This window comes from Camelina sativa, chromosome 11, assembly GCF_000633955.1.
Source record: "Camelina sativa cultivar DH55 chromosome 11, Cs, whole genome shotgun sequence".
Lineage (NCBI taxonomy): Eukaryota > Viridiplantae > Streptophyta > Magnoliopsida > Brassicales > Brassicaceae > Camelina > Camelina sativa.
The window spans coordinates 41542657-41565828 of record NC_025695.1 but is presented as its reverse complement, the minus strand read 5'-3'; the positions used below and the strand labels follow the sequence as shown (position 1 = coordinate 41565828).

The window sequence follows — 23172 nt, the reverse complement described above, 5'->3', positions numbered from 1 at the left end:
AAAAAAAAAAAAAAAAAAAAAAAAAAAAAAAAAAAAAAAAAAAAAAAAAAAAAAAAAAAAATCATAAAACCTCTAAATATTATACCAATCAAAGGAAGAATCAGTTGGTGGAAACTGGGAATGATCACTTGCTTGACCTCACTGCACTTCTGCTCAAGACTCTAGTTCATGGTCATGATATATATCTTGTGTATAAAATGCCCACGATAACATTTCGAAGGTTTTATTTATTTACATGTTCATCGAAACAAAAAAACTGAAGACATACCATGAATGGAGGAGGGTATCTCCGGTTTCTAGTTTTAGGTTTTTAGTTTTTGAAATAGATTTTAATTTTTGGTTTTTAAAAAATATATTTACATAAGAAAACAGAATAAAAGAGAAGCTAGAATCCAAATATTTATGTGGATTCTAGCTTTTCTTAATATTTGTAAAGAAAAAAAAAACTAATTTTCCTAATTTTTAAAGAATCTATTTAGTGTTAAATCTTGAATGGAGAAAAAATGGGTTTTTGAAAAACAAAATCCAAAAACTATTGTAGAATCTTCTTATTATTCAAGGTCACTGCAGTAATTTGCTTACAATGATAACAGTTCAAAAATATATGTCTTTTCATAAATATAAGATCTTTGCAAGACTCTCAAAAAGAAATGATGTTTGTTAATTACATCTGACAAAAAAAAAAAATGTTGGAGTTACAAATTCACAAACCTATAGTGAGTTTGTCGACAATTGCCTAAGTTTACCTTACTAGTTCATTTCGGCGACATAACTCTCGTTATTGAAGCATTGACACAGAAACCTTGAAAGCGGCTTGATGTATGATCATTGATATCTAACTTCTGGCTTTGGAATGATCATATCATCTTCTTTAATATAAAACTTCTGGGTTTGCTTCTCTATACTTCAAACAGCATCCTGCTTGATTAAATTATGCAAGTATCCATCAGATTCGAAATAGAGCTGGTAATTGATGATTATTACATGAGCAGCAACCACCAAGTAACATAAGAAAGACTTAAACTACAATATTTTCTTTTGGCACATAGTATCCTAAAATCAACTATATGCTTGTAGATTTTCTACGTACCTAAAGAACAAGGACTTTAATAAGAGAGTAATGTGGGAAAAATAGAGGCAAGTGATAAGAGTTAAAAGAGAAAAATTTAGAGTATAAATAGAATTAGAGTAAGATTTTGAACATCATCTTGCATGATTAGAGTTGTGAGTTTCTCCTACCTGAGAAAAGGGAACAAGAAAGAATGATTGATTTCGCAAGACCTAGATTTGATGTTGTTTGAGTAAAGCTTTGGAGTCTAAAAGAGAAGGATCAACGAAAAGCACACATGTTTTATTAGCTATACATTTGTTCATACTAATTTCTTTCCAAGTAATTTATAATTTTGTAGTATAAAAATTTTGGTTTGAGAATTTACGATTTTGTAGTATTAAGGATTTTGATTTGAGAAGTTTCAATACGTGTGAATCTAAAACCGAGTAAGTATACGGTGAAAGTACTAATAATTGAGTGCATGTAGTGATAATGTTGGTTTTCATGAATTGCACAAATTTAACGAGAAAAGAGACAATGATTTTGGTCGTGGAGTTTAATTGGTTAACAAGTTGTGTGGTAGTCTAAAAAAGAGATTTTGAATGATTATTCAGTGGAAGAATGTGAGGAAGCTGACAAAGAAGAGAAATAAAAATAGTATAACGTTTAAATATAAATTTATGATTTTTTATCAGATTTGAACTTTTAAAAGAGTACAACGTTTAAGTATAACGTTATATAATTTATATTTTTTTAAAAATTATATGTTTGAAATAAAAAAAATTGTTTTAATAATAGTTTAAATTTTTTTATAAGATAATTTTTTCCTAACTATCATCAATCATATATAATATTCATCAAAATATATTAAATAAACCCAAAACCTAGTTTATAATTAGAATTGGTATCTAAACTGATTAATTTTATGCTTATGTTAATGGTCAATAATCAACATAGTGTATTTAATTTAATTGACCGTGTTAATTGCAGTAAGTAATTTAGTTGGCAAAGACTAAAGGGTTGCCGTAATTGAGGTAGATATCAATCTAATTTGGTAACAATCTCAATCAAAGTCAAAATATATTTGCTTATATGGTAATCCTAAGATATGCTCGATTTTAAAAAATTTCAAAAGAAAAAAAAAAGAATAATATTCTCGAGACACTTGGCGTGAATGGTAGTAATCCTAACGAGAAAAGCAAAATAATAACATGGTCCATGCCCAAATATAACGCGTTAAAATCGATCAAAGAAAGAAATATTCACATCCTTTTTAATAAAATAAAAATCAAATAATACGATTATTCCCTTATTCCTCACGATTACATTCTTTAATTGAAAAAAAAGCATTCACATTTGAATTACTCTTTGTTTTTTCATCATTATCATCATCATCATCATCATCATCAAACTAAACTAAAAGAAAAAATAAGAGATTAAGCAAACTAAGAAAAAAATCTCAAAAAAAGAGATCTGTCAAACCAAACCAAACCAATCATACCCAAAACCAATTACATGTCAAACCCAAAACCAAACCAACGAAATCGAATTAGACTTCAGAAACATCGGAGATGGTTGTTGTGGTGGGTATGGTTGTGGCCGTGACCACCATGACTATGACGACGGCGATGAGTCTCCTCGTCGATGATTTCTTGAACATGCTTAAACTCATCAACACGGCAAGGGATCGTAATAGGACCAGCGTGCTTGAACCCATACTCCTTTTCAGCTTCTTTCAAGAGGTCCAAGAACAGAGGATGACTCAAGAACACCAAAGGAACAACGAATCTGTGTAGACCTTCCTCATCGTCTTCGTGTCCAACCAAGATCGCAACACAGCCTTTAGGAACATCATGATGGTTATGGTGGTGATGGTGGAGTATGTGGAGATGAGGGACATGAAAGTGAAAGTTGAACACCATCTGCTTCGGACTCTGTTTTGGACTCTGTTTTTGATTAGATTCTTCAAAACCCATCAAAAAGAAGGAACCTTTTGCACGAAACCAAACAAGAAAACACAACGAATGAGTAAAAAGATCGACGAGGAGGTAAAGAAGAAGGTGTTGATGCTAGAAGACGGTGATAGAAAAAGGCCAAGGATCAACAGCAGAAGAGATTATAAGAAGAAATAGAGAAAGATCTGAGTCGGTGAGAGATCTGGGGATGTTGCTCATGATAGGCTAAGCATGAAGAGATTATATATTTTTTGGTTTTGGTTTTTTTTTCTATGAGGAAGTTGAGAAGAATTTGGAATTAGGGAAATATATTGTTGCAAGTATATATATACAGATTTGGGTGTAGGTTCTTTGCTTAACGCGAACATTTCCAAAGGGCCAAAGGCTTTTTCTCCTATTTGTATTTTATTTTAGTTTTTTTTTTATTATAACAAAAACAAATAGTTGATGAGGTGGAAATTGACGTGGTAAAAATTTGGAGCGTGTTTGGGCCAAAGGAGTACTTAGGGTAGGGTTTTACCGACTTTAGGAGGTTTGTTACATCACCATATTTTATATAATTTGTATACCACAGAAACAAAACAAAAACAACAAAAGATTTCAGTAGTTTTGAACAGTCAAATCTGTTTAATTTTAATAAAAATTAATGAAGGATAATTCTTAGACAAAACATAGTATTACTATTTACTAAGAAAATACATTAAACCCAAAAAAAAAATAGTACATAATATATATGATTTAAAGTATTATGTGAAAATATTGGATTTAGCTAGTACCATTCATATATGAATTTTTTTTTCTACCTCTTGTCAGCTAAATTTTATAGCATTTGCACAAGGATGCACAAATTGAGAAATTGTCACAAAAAATAGTTAAACAAAAAAAAAATTAAACAAATTTAATCATCTTTGCTTTTGTGTTTGCTTCGTTAATATTATTATATATATGTTTTATATATAATGCTATAGCTTAATATTAATAACTCATGCATATCTTATTATATAAATAAGGTTTGGTAAACATAGACAGACAATTGTTACGACCTCAAAGAAAAAAGATCGTTGTGGCATTCACATCTACGGTAGGGGGTAAAGATTACATTGTTACCTTCTAAGCTAAGATAAAAACGTGCTAATCAAATTTGGTTGATACATATGTGTTTTACTTTGATGATCAGCTGGCACAAGGCCCCTTAGCATTTCAAAAAGCCAACGACTCGGTAAATTATATGAATAAAAAATCTTATATATTTGGTGCACACAAAAAAAAAAAAAAAAAAACTTATCAAAAAAGTATATATTTGTGGGAATCTCTTGAAAACATTATAATAAACAAACCGGACGTTTCCAAAAAATCGAGAAATGAAAAAAAGAAAAAAATGGAATATATAGAGATTGAGGTAATGTGTGTTTCACTAGTTCATTGTGTGATCACCGTGGCGTGGCTTAAGGTAAAATGGATAAACACGACTCATGGTGAATGGATAAACACGATTAAAAGGTCAAACCTAACAAGCTATGTATTCATTTTGGATAGTTACAATGTATTTAAAAATCGTTCCCGTGATTCCAAGAGGTGCATGCGAAATTACATCCCCCGTATTCAAATATTATTATATTTCTATCAATTAGTACGTAATCGGTTTGGTAAGTTTTTGTATAATATTTGACTTGATACCAATATAAGAAGTCATATGGTATTTAAGAAAATATAAAACATCAAATACGACATAGATATATTTATATAACGTGCTGGATACTAATATCGGATCCATTCGGGAATATGCTTATTCACATAATCACATTGGTCTGAAATCATTCAATTGGCAAAACTTTAATGAAACAATTACGACATTTGACATTTGAAAGAAAAAAAAAAAAACTGATTCCAACATTTTGAAAATTTGTGGCTTGCTTTTAACCAAACACATAAAAATAGTGGGTTGAGGTTTGAGATGGCTATATGTGGATGGAAGGCATTATTCATTAGGAACATGCTCGTGAAAATAGTTTCAACTTCCATATCGATCGGAAAAAATTCTAAAGCGAATGGTTAAGGACTCCGCCACATCATCCAAACGTAGGCCCAAGAACCTATCTATACATTAAAATGTTATACAAAACACGTCACAGCGTAACGTAACGTAACCCTTACCTGGGATGAGAGTAGCGCGTCAAGCGCATGATGACAAAAATGTCCTTTGCCGAGTAAAGCGCATGTCGCGGCTCCTCAGGTGCCTATAACGCCGCCGATCAATATCACGAGTCCAATTACTATATGACGCGTGTTGCTTACTTGGTTTATTTGCGCTCTCACTTTGGTTTTGCTTCTTATCCGGTTCATCTTGTTACAATGCTTGATAAGGTTTGGTTCAGTTACGAATTTGGTTTGGAAAGTGTAAACACAATCTCAATCCGAATGAAGTTTTACTAGGCCAAAATGAGACCAGCTCGGTTTAGTTTGGTTTTATTTCATTAGGTTAATTGAGAATAAGAAGGTTCCAAAGTTTGCGGACCATCATGTCGGCACGATATGACAAAAGACCTTACGGATGGAGTAATAGCCGTTGGATTACCAAGAAAGTTGGAATCATGTGCTCTATGTTATAAACTTTGATCTTGAGTTTTTTTTTTTTCTTTTTTCTTGATATAAAAGCGAACGACGACTTTTTGTCAAAGAGTCCATACACGCCACCAAAGAAGGCAGAAGGATTAAGCGCATTATAAAAACCAAGTGTCGTTAAGTACAAGATTTATATAATGATTAGTTTACTCTTAATTACGAACTGACGTTTGACAGAATCTAATCAATGATCAACACAACCAAGTAATTTTATACAATATGAACCAAACATTTGTTTTATTAGTAGTACATTGTTATGGTTTCAACCAAAAACATTACAAAGAAGCAAACCATATGAAATTAACCAAAGAAATGTTATTTCAAATCTTATTAAAACTATTTCTAAGTTCTAACCCAAACTTAATAAGCAAATACCTGACCCATAGTGCTTTTGGTTATCATAACAAATTTATATGAATAGGAGAAACGAACCTTTTTTTATTACAAAAGTCGAATCATATTCCATGAATATGACCCACGCATCATCGAAGTTTATGGGCCACATCCCACATGTCAAAAAGATTTGTCTTTCGAGTGGCTCCTCAAACTATCAGCCAAACATTTGAAATATGTTTTTCTAAAGCTATTTGACTTAATAATCTATGTAAATTAATTATTATTATAATTGCATGTGTCTGTTTGAATATAGAGGTTCTCCACCCACGCAATCTAAAGCTTTCATGTTTCAACTACCACAAGAAGAAAAACGAACAAACATTTTTCTATTTCTTTACATCCTCTACTCGCCAACAATAACAAAAGAAATTAAAATCTCTTTTTTTTATAAGTGAAAGTGAAACCTAAATTTAAAATTAAGAAGAGAGGTGTCGTTTTTTACGTGGATGTGATTAGAGCTACTTATCAAGACACGAATTAGCTCGTCATGTAAAACTTACAAAGTAATTTAAAATTGTGTTCAATGTTCATATCGTTTTGACTTCTGCGTTAAAGTCTACCGCCGAATTATTATAAACTATGTATAGTAAAAGCAAATGACACGTCCTGAAATTGATGCCAAAATATATATTTACGTCGTCGAAAGAAATATTTATCTATTCGAATTCGTTTTGGTCTTGATATAGAATCATGTCATAATTCAATTTATGTGCATTCAGATATTCGAATTTTTGCCAATTGATGTAATAGGAATAAGCCTTGGTTGCCACAAAATTGTTTCCTTCTTTCTTTCTTCATCCATTGTGTTTGCATTCTCTTTCGGAAATATACTCAATCTTCACAAAGTCAATAAATCTTTACAAGCTCTGATCAGTTGTAGACTTGTAAGCCTTTTTTTCTGGACATTATTCTTTTTCTTTTTCTCAGAAGTAAATTACTTTGCCTTCTTTCTATTATTTTTTTTGTTATGAAACTTCATGTATATTTTACACACATAATTTATAGTTACTATTATCCCACAACATACTATTTATGATTTTTACACCACAATATATTTTTAAAATATATTTCCAATAAAAATTAAAAGACTATCAATTTTGTTATATTTTATTTGGAGGATATCATAAAAGTTATATTTTCTTGAATGGGCTTCCATTATGAGAATGAGACTGGACCTGGCCATGAACATAAAGCAAAAAAGGTCAGAAGACCCAAAAAAAGAAATGAATATAATTTTTGTTGTAAAAGTAAGAAAGAGGTTTGGTGTTTCTCTTCTTCTTATTCTCATTAATTCATAGAACAAGTACATTATATAGTAGAAGGCAAAGCCTAAACCTAAACCGAATAGGTTATGGCCGATGGGCCTTACACAATAGGATAAGTAATGAGCCGGTTATGGAAGTCCATTCCAAGTGTTTTACAACACTCCCCCTTGGATGACATAACCGTGTTGATGCTAAGGGATCAGTACAATACGCTTGGGGGTGTTGCCTCATTAAAACCTTACCAGGAAAACCCAGTGGGACAAAACCATGGTGAAGGAAAAAGAGTACAACACGCATTGCTCCCCCTGTTCTAAGCATCACTGAAAGTCCTTAAGCCTCCGCATTCCAATCTGATGCTTGAGCTTCTTGAATGTTGATGCCGATAAAAATTTGGTGAAGAGATCGGCTGAGTTGTCGCAAGACTGAACTTGTACCACTTGAACTTCTCCGGCCTTCTGTAATTCGTGTGTGAAGAAGAACTTGGGTAATATATGCTTCGTCCGATCTCCCTTAATGTAGCCTTCCTTAAGCTGTGCGATGCAAGCCGTATTGTCTTCATAAATCACGGTTGGTTCCTTATCATCGACCATACCGCAGTCCGTCCTGATATGTTGAGTCATCGACCTCAACCATACGCACTCTCGACTAGCTTCATGCATTGCTAAAATCTCTGCATGGTTAGATGATGTGGCTGCAATAGTCTGCTTCATAGAACGCCAAGAAATTGTTGTACCACCGTGCGTAAATACATAGCCAGTTTGAGACCTAGCATTATGTGGATCGGACAGATAACCTGCATCAGCAAAACCAACTAAACCTTCTTTGTTATGGTTAGTATAAAATAAACCCAAATCGGTCGTCCATTGTAGGTAACGCAATACATGTTTAATATCGTTCCAGTGCCTTTGGGTCGGACAAGAGCTAAATCTTGCTAGGAGGTTCACGGCAAAACAAATGTCTGGTCTAGTGTGGCTAGCCAAGAACATTAACGCTCCTATTGCACTGAGGTATGGCACTTCAGGACCGAGAACTTCTTCATCGTCCTTCTTTGGACTGAATGGATCTTTATCGAAATCAAGGCTCCTTACAACCATTGGGCTAGTCAATGGGTGAGCTTGGTCCATATTAAACCTCTTGAGTACCTCTTCAGTATATGTCATTTGATGCACAAGGATCCCATTATCTATGTACTCAAGCTGCAATCCCAAACAAAATTTTGTCTTGCCTAGGTCTTCCATCTCAAATTCTTTCTTTAAATATTCGACTGTTTGGGCGATTTCCCCAGAGGTTCCTAGGATATTTAAATCATCCACATATACTGCTATTATCACATATCCTTTGTTTGCAAACTTCTTTATAAATATACATGGACTGATGGGATCATTTTTATAGCCCTCTTTGGCTAGGTACTCATTTAGTCTATTGTACCACATTCTCCCACTTTGTTTCAGTCCATAAAGGGATTTGTCTAGCCTTATGCAGTATTGTTCTCGAGAACCGCTCTTATCTTTGAGCTCAACACCCTCTGGTAATCTCATATATATTTTATTATCCAATGGACCATATAGATATGCGGTCACTACATCTATTAGCCGCAAATCAAGTTTTTCTCTTATAGCCAGACTTAGCAAATATCTAAAAGTTGTTGCATCCATCACAGGGGAGTATGTCTCCTCATAATCTATTTCTGGTCTTGAGAGAATCCTTGTGCTACAAGCCATGCCTTATATCTCATGATTTCATTACTCTCATTTCTCTTTCTTACAAAGACCCACTTATGTCCAACTGGCTTTATATCGAATGGTGCCCTTAAGATCGGACCAAACACATTCCTCTTCTTTAAAGAGTTTAACTCCACGTCAATAGCTTCTTTCCATTTTAACCAATCTTTACTTTGAGTGCACTCTAATATAGACGTGGGTTCATGATCCTCATTTATCTCAAGTGTTATCTTATACGCAAATACTTCATCAATGTCGACATCTTTACGGTTCCATTTTATTCCACACATGATATAATTGATTGAGATCTCATTATTATCAATACCTTCAGGTCCTTGAGGTTCAGCGTCCCAAACCTCATTTGGTATCTTAGGATTTGCCGCGGCCATATCTATAATTTCCTTAACCTCGGTTTGATTTTGCACCTTTCTTAGATTTCCGAGGGTTCTTATCTTTGGAACTTAATGGTCTACCACGTTTCAAACGGGCCTTAGACTCTGTAGCACNGCAAATCAAGTTTTTCTCTTATAGCCAGACTTAGCAAATATCTAAAAGTTGTTGCATCCATCACAGGGGAGTATGTCTCCTCATAATCTATTTCTGGTCTTGAGAGAATCCTTGTGCTACAAGCCATGCCTTATATCTCATGATTTCATTACTCTCATTTCTCTTTCTTACAAAGACCCACTTATGTCCAACTGGCTTTATATCGAATGGTGCCCTTAAGATCGGACCAAACACATTCCTCTTCTTTAAAGAGTTTAACTCCACGTCAATAGCTTCTTTCCATTTTAACCAATCTTTACTTTGAGTGCACTCTAATATAGACGTGGGTTCATGATCCTCATTTATCTCAAGTGTTATCTTATACGCAAATACTTCATCAATGTCGACATCTTTACGGTTCCATTTTATTCCACACATGATATAATTGATTGAGATCTCATTATTATCAATACCTTCAGGTCCTTGAGGTTCAGCGTCCCAAACCTCATTTGGTATCTTAGGATTTGCCGCGGCCATATCTATAATTTCCTTAACCTCGGTTTGATTTTGCACCTTTCTTAGATTTCCGAGGGTTCTTATCTTTGGAACTTAATGGTCTACCACGTTTCAAACGGGCCTTAGACTCTGTAGCACCTTGATTATTGTGTTCCTTCTGAACATCAATACGTATTGGTGCATTACAAACTGGTATGTACGATTTTGTTACTCTCTTTGGGTCAGCAAAGGAATTTGGCAATTGATTAGCTAACTTTTGCAAATGTATAATTTTCTGGACCTCTGCATCACAGGCTAGAGTCCGAGGATCTTGCCAATTTAAGGATGTTTGATTCCATGATATCTCTTTGACCAGCTTGTTATTCTCTCCACCCAATTTAGGAAATTCGGATTCAGTAAACTGACAATCCGCGTATCTGGCCTTAAATAAATCACCCGTAGTTGGCTCAAGATACTTAATAATGGTGGGAGAATCATATCCAACATATATTCCCATCCTCTTTTGAGGTCCCATCTTTATTCTCTGTGATGATGCAATCGGTACATATACGGCACACCCGAATGTCTTTAGATGAGATATGTCTGGCTCATGACCCGTTAATAATTGGGATGGTGAATACTTATGTTCACTAGATGGCCTGATGCGTATCAGTTCTGCTGCATGTAATATTGCGTGTCCCCAAGCCGACACAGGAAGCTGCAACCTCATAAGCAATGGCCGAACAATCAATTGAATACCTTTAATGAAAAATTTAGCTAATCCGTTTTGTGTATGGACATGTACCACGGGATGTTCCACACTTACCCCCATGGACATACAATAATCATTAAACGCTTGGGATGTAAATTCACCAGCATTGTCTAGACGTATAGTCTTAAGTGGAAAATCTGGAAAGTGGACTCGTAGACGTATAATCTGGGCCAGCAATCTAGCAAACGCAAGGTTTCTAGTTGACAATAAGCAAACATGTGACCATCAGGTCGATGCATCTATCATGACCATAAAATATCTAAACGTCCCACAAGGTGGGTGTATTGGTCCACATATATCTGCTTGGATTCTTTCCAGAAAGTTTAAAGTCTCTTTATTTACTTTGGCTGGTGATGGCCGTATAATAAGTTTACCTTGTGCACATGCTGCACACGTGAGATATTTAGGGATAACTTTCCTCTCTTTAAGAGTGTGCCCATTTGAATTCATTATAAGCTTACATATCATGTTCGAACCCGGATGGCCAAGCCGGTCATGCCATAAAGTGAATTGTTCATTGAACATCTTATTCATTGCTAAGTTAGCTTCTATCATATCAATCTTAGCATGGTAAAAACCGGTAAATAATGCGGTTATAGTCTCTAGGATTTTCTTAGATCCTTGGGTGATTTCAATAATGTATATGAACTCTTAGTTTTCTTCACCCTTAGTTTCAACATGTAAACCATTCAAATGAATGTCTTTTAGACTTAATAAGCTCCTTTTGAGCTGGGTGAATATAAGGCATCATTTAGTTCAAGATGTGTGTCTGGCTGTAGCCTTCAATTAAACTTGCTATACCCGCTTTTGTGCTAATATTGGCATTTTTCAAAATGAGATTATGCAAAATATCTCTTATCATTCAAAATTGTGTGGCTTGATCCACTGTCCACCACAATTATATTCTTTTCCTCAGCCATTTCTCAATATGGACAAGAATTTATGTTTTAGCCATAAAAGCATAACAAATGCATATTTAAAAGTAATAATATCATTGAATTTAAACCAAAATAATAATCCAAACAATAATCCAATCAAATGCAAAGCATAAAACATAAAATTAAATCAAGACCACATTTGAGTTTAATTATCCTCTCTCAAGCAACCAGAAGTTTCATAATCCAATAGGTCATCCTTCTCATGGTCGAAATCACCTTCACCATCGAGATGAATCAGGTTAGCTTCTGGATTCTTTTTCAAATTCTCTTGATAGAGATCAACAAGGTGTTTAGGAGTTATGCATGTCTTTACCCAATGGTTTTCCATACCACATCTATGACAAGTGGACTTGGTCTTATGTTGCGGTTTAAATTGCCCGCGGCCTCTACCCCGACCACGGCCAAAGCCGAAATTGGTTTCCACGGCCTTGACCACCAAAATTGTGTCCTTGATAGGTCCCACGACGAGTACCACCACGTCCACCTCCTCTACGGCCACGGCCATACTTGTCCCTATGGACATAGTTAGACTCCTTAGTCTCTTTCGGCTCTTTAGGCTCTTGAGGGTTTTTCTTTGCCATGTCCACCTTGTGAGCTTCTGGTAATGGAGTAGTACCAGGAGGTCTCAATGCACTATTTATCATCAATAGCTCATTGTTCTGCTCAGCTAGCAGCAAACAAGAGATAAGGTCTGCATATGTCTTAAACCCCTTTTCACGATATTGTTGTTGAAGCAGTATGTTATTGGAGTGAAAGGTAGAGAATGTCTTCTCTAGTAGATCCTTCTCAGTAACCTCTGTATCACATAACCTTAGGATTGATACTATCTTAAATAGCTCTGAGTTATACTCATCCACCGATTTGTAGTCCTGGATCCTTAGGTTTTTCCAATCAAATTGAGCCTTTGGTAGGAGCACCGTCTTTTGGTGTCCATATCTGCCTTTCAGCTCTGTCCAAAGGTCAAGAGGATCTTCAACAGTGAGGTACTGGTTCTTGAGACTCTCAGCAAGGTGGTGGCGTATATGCATTATTGCCTTGTACTTATCCTTTTCTGCACATTCAACCTCATCCTCAATGCATTCGCATAAATCCTTTGATTTCAGATGGATCTTAGTGTCCAAAGCCCATTGCAAGTAATTGTCTCCAAAAGCATTAAGGGCAGCGTAGGAGAGGTTGTTCAGCTTAGCCATCTGCATAATGCAGAAAATACAACCGATCATTAGCATGCGGTATATGAGACCGAACCATGCAATCAATATTAGGCCATGCGGTATATGAGACCGAACCATGCCAATCACTTAGGGTCATGCGGTATATGAGACCGATCCATGCCACAATATTACACTCAAAATTTCGTGGTTTAGTATGCATGCAAAGACAACAATCCTTGGTAGATTATATTCTAGTATGCAAAGTTTTCCTTTTACCAAAATTTACTTTTCCTTAAATTTTCCTTTTTCTTAAATTAGGATTATAGCAAAGTTTTAGGAAAATATTTTTTAAACCTTTAAGATAATGATTATAATTAATTTAGAAGTTATCCAAGTTTATTTTCATGCAAACACATAATAATTTCCTATTTTAAAATTTTAGTTTTTAGAGTTTGATTAAACAAACAATCTTAATCGGTTTTAATCCTTAGAATAATCAGTTTAAATTTTCTTCTATGATTTTCGAATTTAATAGTTTAGTTCTAGGGTTCTTATGCAACAAACAAAAATCAAACAACCCTAAACTTTTAATCTTAAGTAATTCAGATTTTAGGGTTTAGATCTAAGGATTCATGCAACCAATTCTCAAACAATCATAATCAGATTTTAATCATAACATAAACATTTTAATTGCAACCAATCTAAACAACCTATAACAACCGATTTTAAAGTTTTAAAGTTATAGGGTTTAGGATTTCGAAACTTATGAACTTGTTTGTTTGATTGTTTACTTGTAGTTTTAGGGTTCCAATAAATTAAGGGATCAAGTTCGATTTATGGGTTCTAAGGAGGTTTGATTTTATTTACCTTCCACCGTTTGGAGGTTGACTGGATTTGAACCGGGAGCTAAAGACCTCGGTTGTACCTTGAGTTGATCCACGAACCACGAACCTCGAATCAGGATAAGAACACAGCTTGATCACGAACAGAAACTGGACCACGAACTAGAATTGATCACGAACTGGTCACGGACAGAGCTTCGAACAGGAACTGGCCGCGAACACCGATGGGAACTGATCGCTGAATTTGGACGAACAAGAACTTTGTGGGCGGCGGTTTTTAGGGTTTTAGGGTAAGGGTTTTTCTCAGCTGGTTTTAGAGCTTCGTGCTGATAACATGTTGTAAAAGTAAAAAAGAGGTTTGCTATTTATCTTCTTCTTATTCTCATTAACTCATAGAACAAGTACATTATATAGTAGAAGGCAAAACCTAAACCAAAACTGAATAGTTTATGGCCGATGGACCTTACACAATAGAATAAGTAATGGGCCGGTTATGGAAGTCCACTCCAAGTGTTTTACAACAATTTTTTGTTTCTTTTCCAAAAAAAATAATTTCTTTGTGGACAGTAAATTTAAGTTTTTTTGTGCAATGAAAGAACATAGAAACTTCGATAATTTATAATTACTAAATTGCAATATTAAATTAAAAAAAAAAAAAACTCAACAAAAATCATAAACAATTATATCTTTAAAAAACATCCAATTTTTTTTTCCTGCCACACACTGAGAAACAGCAGGAGAAGGCTCTGAAGCCTTTCTTCTTCTTTCTCCACACTCTACTTCTCGAACTCGAACCCTTTTCAATGGCTTTCACATTGTCAACCACAAAGACCTTCACTAACATAAACTGCTCAAACACTCCTTCAAACATAACCACCTTTAAGCCCCTCAAGCTTCCTCTTTTCTGGCCATGGCAAAAGGTAACAACACGCCAATACATTTATAAAGCAAACGTAGCAAAAGGCTTCTCTTTTCGTATGTAATTAGGTGAATGAATTGATGGTTTAGGTAAAAATGGGTCCTTTGAGTGTTTCACCGATGGGTTTTGGGACATGGGCTTGGGGAAATCAGCTTCTTTGGGGTTATCAGACTTCAATGGATGATCAGCTTCAACAAGCTTTCGAATTGGCTTTGCAAAACGGAATCAATTTGTTTGATACTGCTGATTCTTATGGCACTGGTAGGCTTAATGGTCAAAGTGAGAGACTTTTGGGGAAATTCATCAAAGACTCTCAAGGTCTGTTCCCTCCCTATATCATAGGTCATACTGGATTCATCAGGACAAATTTGGCTTTAGTTTTGGTTCTGAAGTACATCCTAGAGCTGTCTTGCTTGATGTGTTGTTACTGTGGTGGGTTTGTGTGTGGATGCTTAAGCTGATGAGATTGCTGTTGTTTTCAAATTTCAGTTTTAAAAGGGAAACAAAATGAAGTAGTGGTAGCTACAAAGTTTGCAGCTTATCCATGGCGTTTAACTTCTGGACAGTTTGTGAATGCCTGCAGGTCTCTCTCCTGGCTTGATTTTGTCTCTGTCTCTCTTGTTTTTAGTACTTTTTGGTTTTTTGGAGATTGATGATAGATTGAATGTATTTGTTCTTATGTCAGAGCTTCTTTAGACCGGCTTCAGATAGACCAGCTCGGGATTGGACAGCTTCACTGGTCAACCGCAAACTATGCGCCTCTACAAGAGCTTGTACTCTGGGATGGTCTAGTGGCAATGTACGAGAAGGTTGCGTATAAATCTACTGACATATGAAAACTCCTTTTACAATGATCATTATGCACTTGGGAACTGGATGATAAAGGTTCATCTTTCTCAGGGACTAGTTCGAGCTGTTGGAGTCAGTAACTATGGACCTCAACAGCTTGTGAAGATTCATGATTACCTCAAAACCAGAGGGGTTCCTTTATGTTCTGCTCAAGTACAATTCTCATTGCTAAGCATGGGGAAAGAGCAACTAGAGATCAAGAGTATATGTGATGAGCTCGGGGTTCGCTTAATCTCTTATAGTCCTCTTGGTCTAGGAATGCTAACTGGGAAATACTCCTCTTCAAAACTTCCAACTGGTCCACGGTAAAAGTACTTACAGATTGTCCAACAATCGATAAAAACAAAGAAGTTGTTTCTTATTTGTAACTATGCTTTTAACACTTTTTAAAACAGATCGTTGCTGTTTCGACAAATTCTTCCTGGATTAGAGCCTTTGCTTTTAGCACAGAGAGAGATTGCAGAGAAACGAGGAAAGACTATGCCTCAGGTATTACTTCAACTTTCACAAGGTTCTTGGGGAGAAGAAATGTGAAGAATGAGTTTTGTTATCTGGTTTTGCAGGTTGCAATAAACTGGTGTATATGCAAAGGGACAGTGCCGATACCGGGTATCAAGTCGGTTAGAAATGTTGAAGATAACTTGGGTGCTCTGGGATGGAAACTTACAAATGATGAACAGCTTCAGTTAGAATATGCAGCTAAAGAATCACCAAAGTCTATGATTCAGAACATTTTTCAGACAAGATGATAGGATAAGAGAAGATGCTAATACATCTAGACCACAAATGAGAGCAATGTGTATTACATAATATATGAAAATATTGTTATGATTCGACTCAAACCAAATCTACATAGATGGATAGAACTCGAAACATTGCGTACGGAAAAAGTAATGATATCAAGTTATTTAAAAGCTTAGATTTGGACATAATGTTCACATTTCATGCCGGTAGACATGATATGAGCAACTTAGCATCGTTGTGAGGGACACATAAACAAAGTTATCGATAGTTGTGTTCTTTGCTCTTTTAAGCTCTCTATCCATACTATACTAAGTGACCAAACTTATCATTGCAATTTCTGAATTTACATAGACAACATAAACTTATCATTGCTTCTCTTCTTTGTTAATCGGAACATCATTTAAAAATTAAAACAATTATAGTTCCAAGAACATGCAAAGTATATTTCATAACCATTAAAATAAAATACTTATTTGTACCTTATTATTAGAATAATCCTTGTCCATATGCTTTGTTAGTTTAATATCAACTATATTCCAGATTTGGTTAATGTGACATACGCGGCTACTACATTCAATTTAATAAACATATCTTTGGCTTTATGCTAGTCAAAAATAAAAAAGGTATTGTTATTTTTCTCTTTATTCCGTTACACTTTAACTAGTAACTAGTAACAAAACAAGTCACAACAAAATAAACAATAAACATATCATTTAATCAAATTCTTTTTCAGTCTTTGTTTATAAATTGTGCTAAAAAAAAAGCTTCTGCAGTTTTTGGTTTGATTTGACTAGGTGTTTAGATATTAATAACAATTGGTTTTGTTCTCTTTTGTTAATTGTATATCATCAAATATTTTAGACTCGTTTTTGCTTAAGCATAATATTGGAGTTATCTAAAATATTTACATGAATCAAACCGAATTTTAACTCAACTTATATAATCATGGTTATTATTATTATTATTAAAATTTTATAAAAATAAAGTTACATGATACATTGATATAAAATAAAATAAAGACTAAACCTAATTCTCTAAAATAAAATAAAAGTAAATATCCTAAATTAAAATATTAAAAAATCTCTATACTTTTTTATATCATTTTCAAATTCATAATCGATTTCGATTTGGTTTAGGTCAATCTCAACTAAGTTTGTAATAATTATTTTTGTTATCCATATAAACCAAATCAGGAAAATAATCCTAATTTAGATAAACGTTTGACTACATGCTAGTATGCTATTGAAAAAATTAAAATAATTCCATGATGATTCTACCAAACAAAAACTATTCTAGAATAGTAAACAACCCATTAGCCATGAATGAATGATGTTAATCCAATCTTAATATTACCATAGACATATAGAGTATAAGGTGTAGTAGGTCCATTATGGTCAACATTCTTATGATTAGATTTGTTCTTTAGTGCACACTAAACACATTTATTTATTCGAAAACCTACAAAACCAATCATGATTATGTTCCTTAAAAGCCTCGGTAAAGTGGGAACGTAATTGAAATCTTTTACTACCTTATGACTTTCTAAACTTTTAAGTTTTTAACATGGCCTTGGACCATAATGATAATACGTATATGGTAAACCGAGTAATCAGACCCGATTACTGAACACGTGTCATTCCCTCTATGGATCATCAACGATATCGCGTGTAAAAAAATCTAAAACGAAACGACACCGTCGTGAAAAAAAGTTTAACATTCATCAGCTACCAAATCGCGTAAAAGAGTTAAAGCGCGTGTCGGTAAAAAGTTAAAAACGCGCGATCACACGCGCCTGAAAATATAAAAAAAAAAAGACAAGAGCTGAAAAAGAAATAAGCAAAGTGGTTAAGAGGGGTTTCAGTTGTTGGATGCTTTTGCCCTTTTTTTTTTTCTTTCTTCTTCAATCTCTATCTCTCTCTCTCTCTCTCCCTCCTTCTTCGTCTTCAGTTTCGGCGTGCTGAAGAAGACGCTTGAGAAGTAATAATCACAGTGACAGATTTGATTTGACCCCTCAAATCTCTCTCATGCTTGACTCCTGCTGTTGTTACCCTAAGACGGAGGAGGAGGCTTTAGTTTGCAATCACCGGCCAAGTTACGGCGGTGATTCGCCGTGTAAGAGAATGGGTTTGTTTGTTTAAAAAGTGAAGATTTTTCTTAGATCTTCGATGAGAAAGCACGAGACTTTGTGATTTTGATCTCTCTTTTTTTTGGGTGTTTTTTGGGGGTTTTGATTTAAGAATCCTCCGATGAAGGCGTTACGGAGAAGTTATACTTCTACGTCTTCCGCTAATAATAATAACTCTTCTTCGTCTTCGTCTTCGTTACCATCTTCTTCTTCATCTTCACCTCCTTCTAATTCTAATTCTAATTCATCTTCTTCGAGTTCTTCTTCTTCTTCTTCTTCTTCTGCTTCTTCGTCTTCTTCGTGGATCCATCTACGGTCTGTTCTGTTTGTGGCTAATCCTTCGTCTCCATCTTCAGTTACTTCTTCCGATCGGTGAGTATGTTCAAGGTTTTAGATTTGGAATATTTAGATGGGATCTTAAAAGATTCTGTTTTTATTTTTTGATCCAATCCAATAANATCCAATCCAATAATAGAGCTCAAATTGAATGTTCTGATCAATACAAAGTTTCTATCTTTGTTCAGATTGTTTCATTGTGTTGTTGTTAGATTTGTAGGAAGTTCTAATTTTTTGACTTGTGTGTAGCAGCCGGCGTAAATCACCGTGGTCTCGCCGGAAAAGAAAATATGCATTGACCCCGCATCAATGGAGGAGTTTATTTACACCGGAGGGTAAACTCCGTGATGGTGGTGTTGGGTTTCTGAAAAAAGTTAGAAGCAGAGTGAGTTCCTTTTTGAACATAGACCATATGTATGTCTTGATTCTTCTTACTTTGTCTCTTTTTATTAGTTCCTGATTTCTTATGGTTCTCTAGGGTGTTGATCCAAGTATTCGTGCAGAAGTGTGGCTGTTCTTACTCGGAGTGTGAGTTGTTTTGTTTGTTGTTTTGTCTTTTGTGTTCTCGGTATTTTTTATCCACTCTGTTGAGATTCTCTCTACTTGTTTTCTCTTATGGCAGTTATGATTTGAATAGTACTAGTGAAGAAAGAGAAGCAGTGAAAACTCAAAAAAGGTTAGAACAAGATTGATCTAGTATCATATAAATATAGTCAAAGAGAAGCAGAGAAGTAATTTCAATGTTGGGATCTGTGAATGTAGGAAGGAGTATGAGAAGCTACAGAGACGGTGCCAGATGCTTCTCAAGTGTGGCACTGGAAGTATTGATAACCTTGAGGAGCTTCCTTCTGAGGATGTAAACGGTCAGTGTGTTCGATTCGTGGATGATTATAAGATTACGGGACCAATGACAAATCAAGATGTGGTCTCTGCTCTGAACACTGATTCTTCTGATACAGACTCTTGTGAAGACAATGAAGATGTTCTACTACTCTCATCTTTTGTATACAGCGATGCGAAGAAACCAGAGGAGGATAGTAGTAACAACAATTCTGAAGAGAGTAGTTCTCCTCTTGTAGCTACTGCTGATGAGATTCAAGTAGAAGTCGCTGTACATGAAGACTTCTCTACGTGGCAACGTATCATCCGGCTTGATGCTTTACGTGCGGATTCTGAGTGGGCAACTTATTCTCCATATTCAACTGCAGTCACTGAAAGCAAAGCTCGTGGTTTAGCTGAGTCCGTAGGGTTGAAAGACTATGATCACTTAGAAAGCTGTAGACTTTACCACGCTGCACGGTTAGTTGCAATTCTTGAAGCATACGCTATGTATGATCCTGAGATAGGATACTGTCAAGGAATGAGCGATCTGTTATCTCCCATCCTCGCCGTGATCTCAGAGGATCACGAGGCTTTCTGGTGCTTTGTGGGTTTTATGAAGAAAGCTCGGCATAATTTCAGGCTTGATGAAGCAGGGATTCAAAGGCAGCTGAGTATTGTATCAAAGATTATAAAAAACAAAGACTCTCAGCTTTACAAACACTTGGAGAATCTTCAAGCTGAGGATTGTAGTTTCGTTTACAGGATGGTGCTTGTGATGTTTAGGAGGGAGTTGAGTTTTGAACAGACGCTATGTCTCTGGGAAGTGATGTGGGCTGATCAAGCTGCCATTAGAGCTGGAGTTGGGAAATCGCCGTGGAGCAGAATCCGGCAACTAGCACCACCAACTGATGATCTTTTGCTCTATGCAATCGCGGCGTTAGTACTACGTAGGAAGCTTATCATACAGAAGTACAGTAGTATGGATGAGATTGTGGAAGAGTGTAACAGCATGGCTGGTCAGCTTAATGTCTGGAAGCTTTTAGATGATGCGCATCATCTTGTTATGACACTCCACGACAAGATTGAAACTCTTTCTTCTCAATCTCAGAGCATTTGATCAAGTCTCTCTTAAAGCCAGGAATGAAGTGTTTCCACTACACAAAGGCCCTTGCACTCGTCTGGCTGTGTTTTGTCAAGGTCTAGGGTTTGTCGCGGTTTGGTTCGGTTCTTACTGTTTTTACTCCTCTCTCTTCTTTCNGCACGGCTAGTTGCAATTCTTGAAGCATACGCTATGTATGATCCTGAGATAGGCTACTGTCAAGGAATGAGCGATCTCTTATCTCCCATCCTCGCCGTGATCTCAGAGGATCATGAGGCTTTCTGGTGTNAGAGCATTTGATGAAGTCTCTCTTAAAGCCAGGAATGAAGTGTTTCCACTACACAAAGGCCCTTGCACTCGTCTGGCTGTGTTTTGTCAAGGTCTAAGGTTTGTCGCGGTTTGGTTCGGTTCTTACTGTTTTTACTCCTCTCTCTTCTTTCTTTTTTTTTGTTTCCTCATCACACAGAGAACACAATACTATCCTTATCACTTTTATTGTAGTACTAATGAAAAAAGACAAGACAAAAATTCCTGTTAAAATGTAACGGATGAGTCTGAAACTTATTTGTATGAATCTTATTTGCTCAACTGTAGAGTTCCAGATTCTCAGATTTTGTTGGAACTTCCTCAACAATAGAAACCCTAAGATTCACCTCAACATCCTCTGTAGACCCTTCAGAGATTCTCTACATTAAACCATACTACAAATCAAGCAAAACCCAAAAAAAAGTGAGCTAGCTTATTTAAACCAAATCAATACCAAAAAAAAACTCGATTTAAATTACGTTTAAACGTGGTTGGAAAGATTTAACTTACTCTTTAATTTGTTTTGTTTTTATTTTTCTAATTACATAGTATATTGTTCTATTTTCATTAGATAAATTAATAGAAGATGAATAATAACTGAATCCAAAATATTTTTTTCAGTGCTCAAGAGTGTAGAGTGTAGAGTGTAGAGCACATCTTTAGATATTTTTTGTTGGATTTCTCGTGGAACAATGATTTACTGCAGTCAGTTTCTTCAAGTATGTGTTGTCAGATTTTTCTAAGAACTCTGACTATCTGAGCATATGATGGTTCAAACTTAAAACAAAGGAAGTTAAACATGTGGATCTCACTGTTGAAGAAGAATCGTGAAAGTTAAGTGAGAAGGAAAGACAAAGAGATCAAGAACAAGGAATTATCAAAAGGGTCAAGCAAGGTATGGTCTCATTTGATGACAAAAGAAGAGGTGTTATCGGAATTGGGAAGAAGCTTGGGATTTTGATAAGAGTACTCAAGTACAAGTTGCAGGATCTCTAGAGTTTCAGAGATTATACACAAGTATGGGTTTGAGAGGAGGTTAAATCTTTAACAAGTATCAGTGGATTCTTTAACAAGAGACTGAGAATAGGAAATGAGAGAAACAGTTGCAAGTGATGCAGGGACTGTTTAAAGTTAATCACTTCAAGAAGAATGAATTTGTTGTGCTTAAAGCACAATGAAGAAGTTGTCTCAAACGCTGGTGTATGCAAGAAAAGATTGATTCTACATGGATGAAAATGCAGGGGAAAACATACTGCATTTGGAGACAAAGAATTCCAGATTGTTGCGTCTGGTTGCATCGAAGAAGACCAATTTGGATTTGTTTTCTCAAAGAATCACTTGCAGGAAATTTGTCAAGTGAGTTTTCATCAGGATTTGAAGTATGAGACTGATGAATAAGGAGAAGTTCAGGTTCATGGTTTAAAGAACAGTTACAATGAAGGTCTCTAAGGCACTGTCACAAGTGGGGTTGATGGTTAAAGGGAGATTCCGGTCAGGTCTGAAACTGATAGTTATTTTTCTGCAGAGCAAGTTCAAGTTTTGCAGGCTATTTTTGTGTGGAAGTGGCTGCACAAGAAGTTTCTCAAGATTGTCACAAGTTTTAGTGATTAGAGACAAGTATCAAAGATTGCGAGTAGTAGGTCAATACTACTGGAGAAAGGCTGTTTATCAGGAAAACTGAACAGGGGGTTGTGTCGAAAGCCTTCCTAATATTGAGTGTTCGGCAGTGTGTCTTGTTAAGNCATGGTTTAAAGAACAGTTACAATGAAGGTCTCTAAGGCACTGTCACAAGCAAGGTTGATGGTTAAAGGGAGATTCCGGTCAGGTCTGAAACTGGTAGTTATTTTTCTGCAGAGCAAGTTCAAGTTTTGCAGGCTATTTTTGTGTGGAAGTGGCTGCAAAAGAAGTGTCTCATGATTGAAAGTATCAAAGATTGCGAGTAGTAGGTCAATACTACTGGAGAAAGGCTGTTTAACAGGAAAATTGAACAGGTGGTTGTGTCGAAAGTCTTCCTAATATTGAGTGTTAGGCAGCGTGTCTTGTTAATTGATAACAACGGTACAAGCTGATGTTCAAGAGGATATGTTTAAACAGGGTTATGAAAAGGGAAATCTCAGGTTTTCTAGTGGTTGGATTTGCTTCTTAAGTCTGTTAATTTATTTGGTGAGTGGTTATCTCAAGGATTCAGGTTATGAAGTCATCAAAATTTCATAAATATGAATCGAGTTCTACACAAGTTTATGTGAAGGCAAGTCTACAACTCAAGTGAGGATAAGAG

General features: G+C 35.5%; 3 protein-coding genes across 7 annotated transcripts; 2 read left to right on the top strand and 1 right to left on the bottom strand.

The window, feature by feature from the left end:
• LOC104725880 (auxin-responsive protein SAUR32-like) lies at positions 2526–3322 on the bottom strand. Its single transcript, XM_010444631.2, has one exon. It carries the CDS (start codon positions 3025–3027, stop codon positions 2608–2610), a length of 420 nt encoding a protein of 139 aa, XP_010442933.1. The 5' UTR covers positions 3028–3322; the 3' UTR covers positions 2526–2607.
• LOC104725879 (pyridoxal reductase, chloroplastic) lies at positions 14407–16381 on the top strand. Its single transcript, XM_010444630.2, has 7 exons — positions 14407–14614; positions 14703–14931; positions 15103–15196; positions 15299–15422; positions 15514–15767; positions 15858–15951; positions 16026–16381. The coding sequence occupies exons 1-7, from the start codon at positions 14498–14500 to the stop codon at positions 16209–16211; spliced, it is 1098 nt and encodes a 365-aa protein (XP_010442932.1). The 5' UTR covers positions 14407–14497; the 3' UTR covers positions 16212–16381.
• On the top strand, positions 18064–21199 carry LOC104725877 (GTPase-activating protein GYP7). Of its 5 annotated transcripts, none has more exons than XM_019233192.1 (6): positions 18064–18703; positions 18917–19052; positions 19146–19195; positions 19290–19343; positions 19430–20595; positions 20878–21199. In XM_019233192.1, exons 1-6 carry the CDS (start codon positions 18453–18455, stop codon positions 20886–20888), a joined length of 1668 nt encoding a protein of 555 aa, XP_019088737.1. In that variant the 5' UTR covers positions 18064–18452; the 3' UTR covers positions 20889–21199. The 5 variants fall into 5 exon arrangements, with proteins under 5 accessions (XP_019088737.1, XP_010442928.1, XP_019088739.1 ...); XM_010444626.1 differs by having other exon boundaries at positions 19430–20627; positions 20910–21199; XM_019233194.1 differs by lacking the exon at positions 20878–21199 and having other exon boundaries at positions 18920–19052; positions 19430–19530; positions 19627–20732.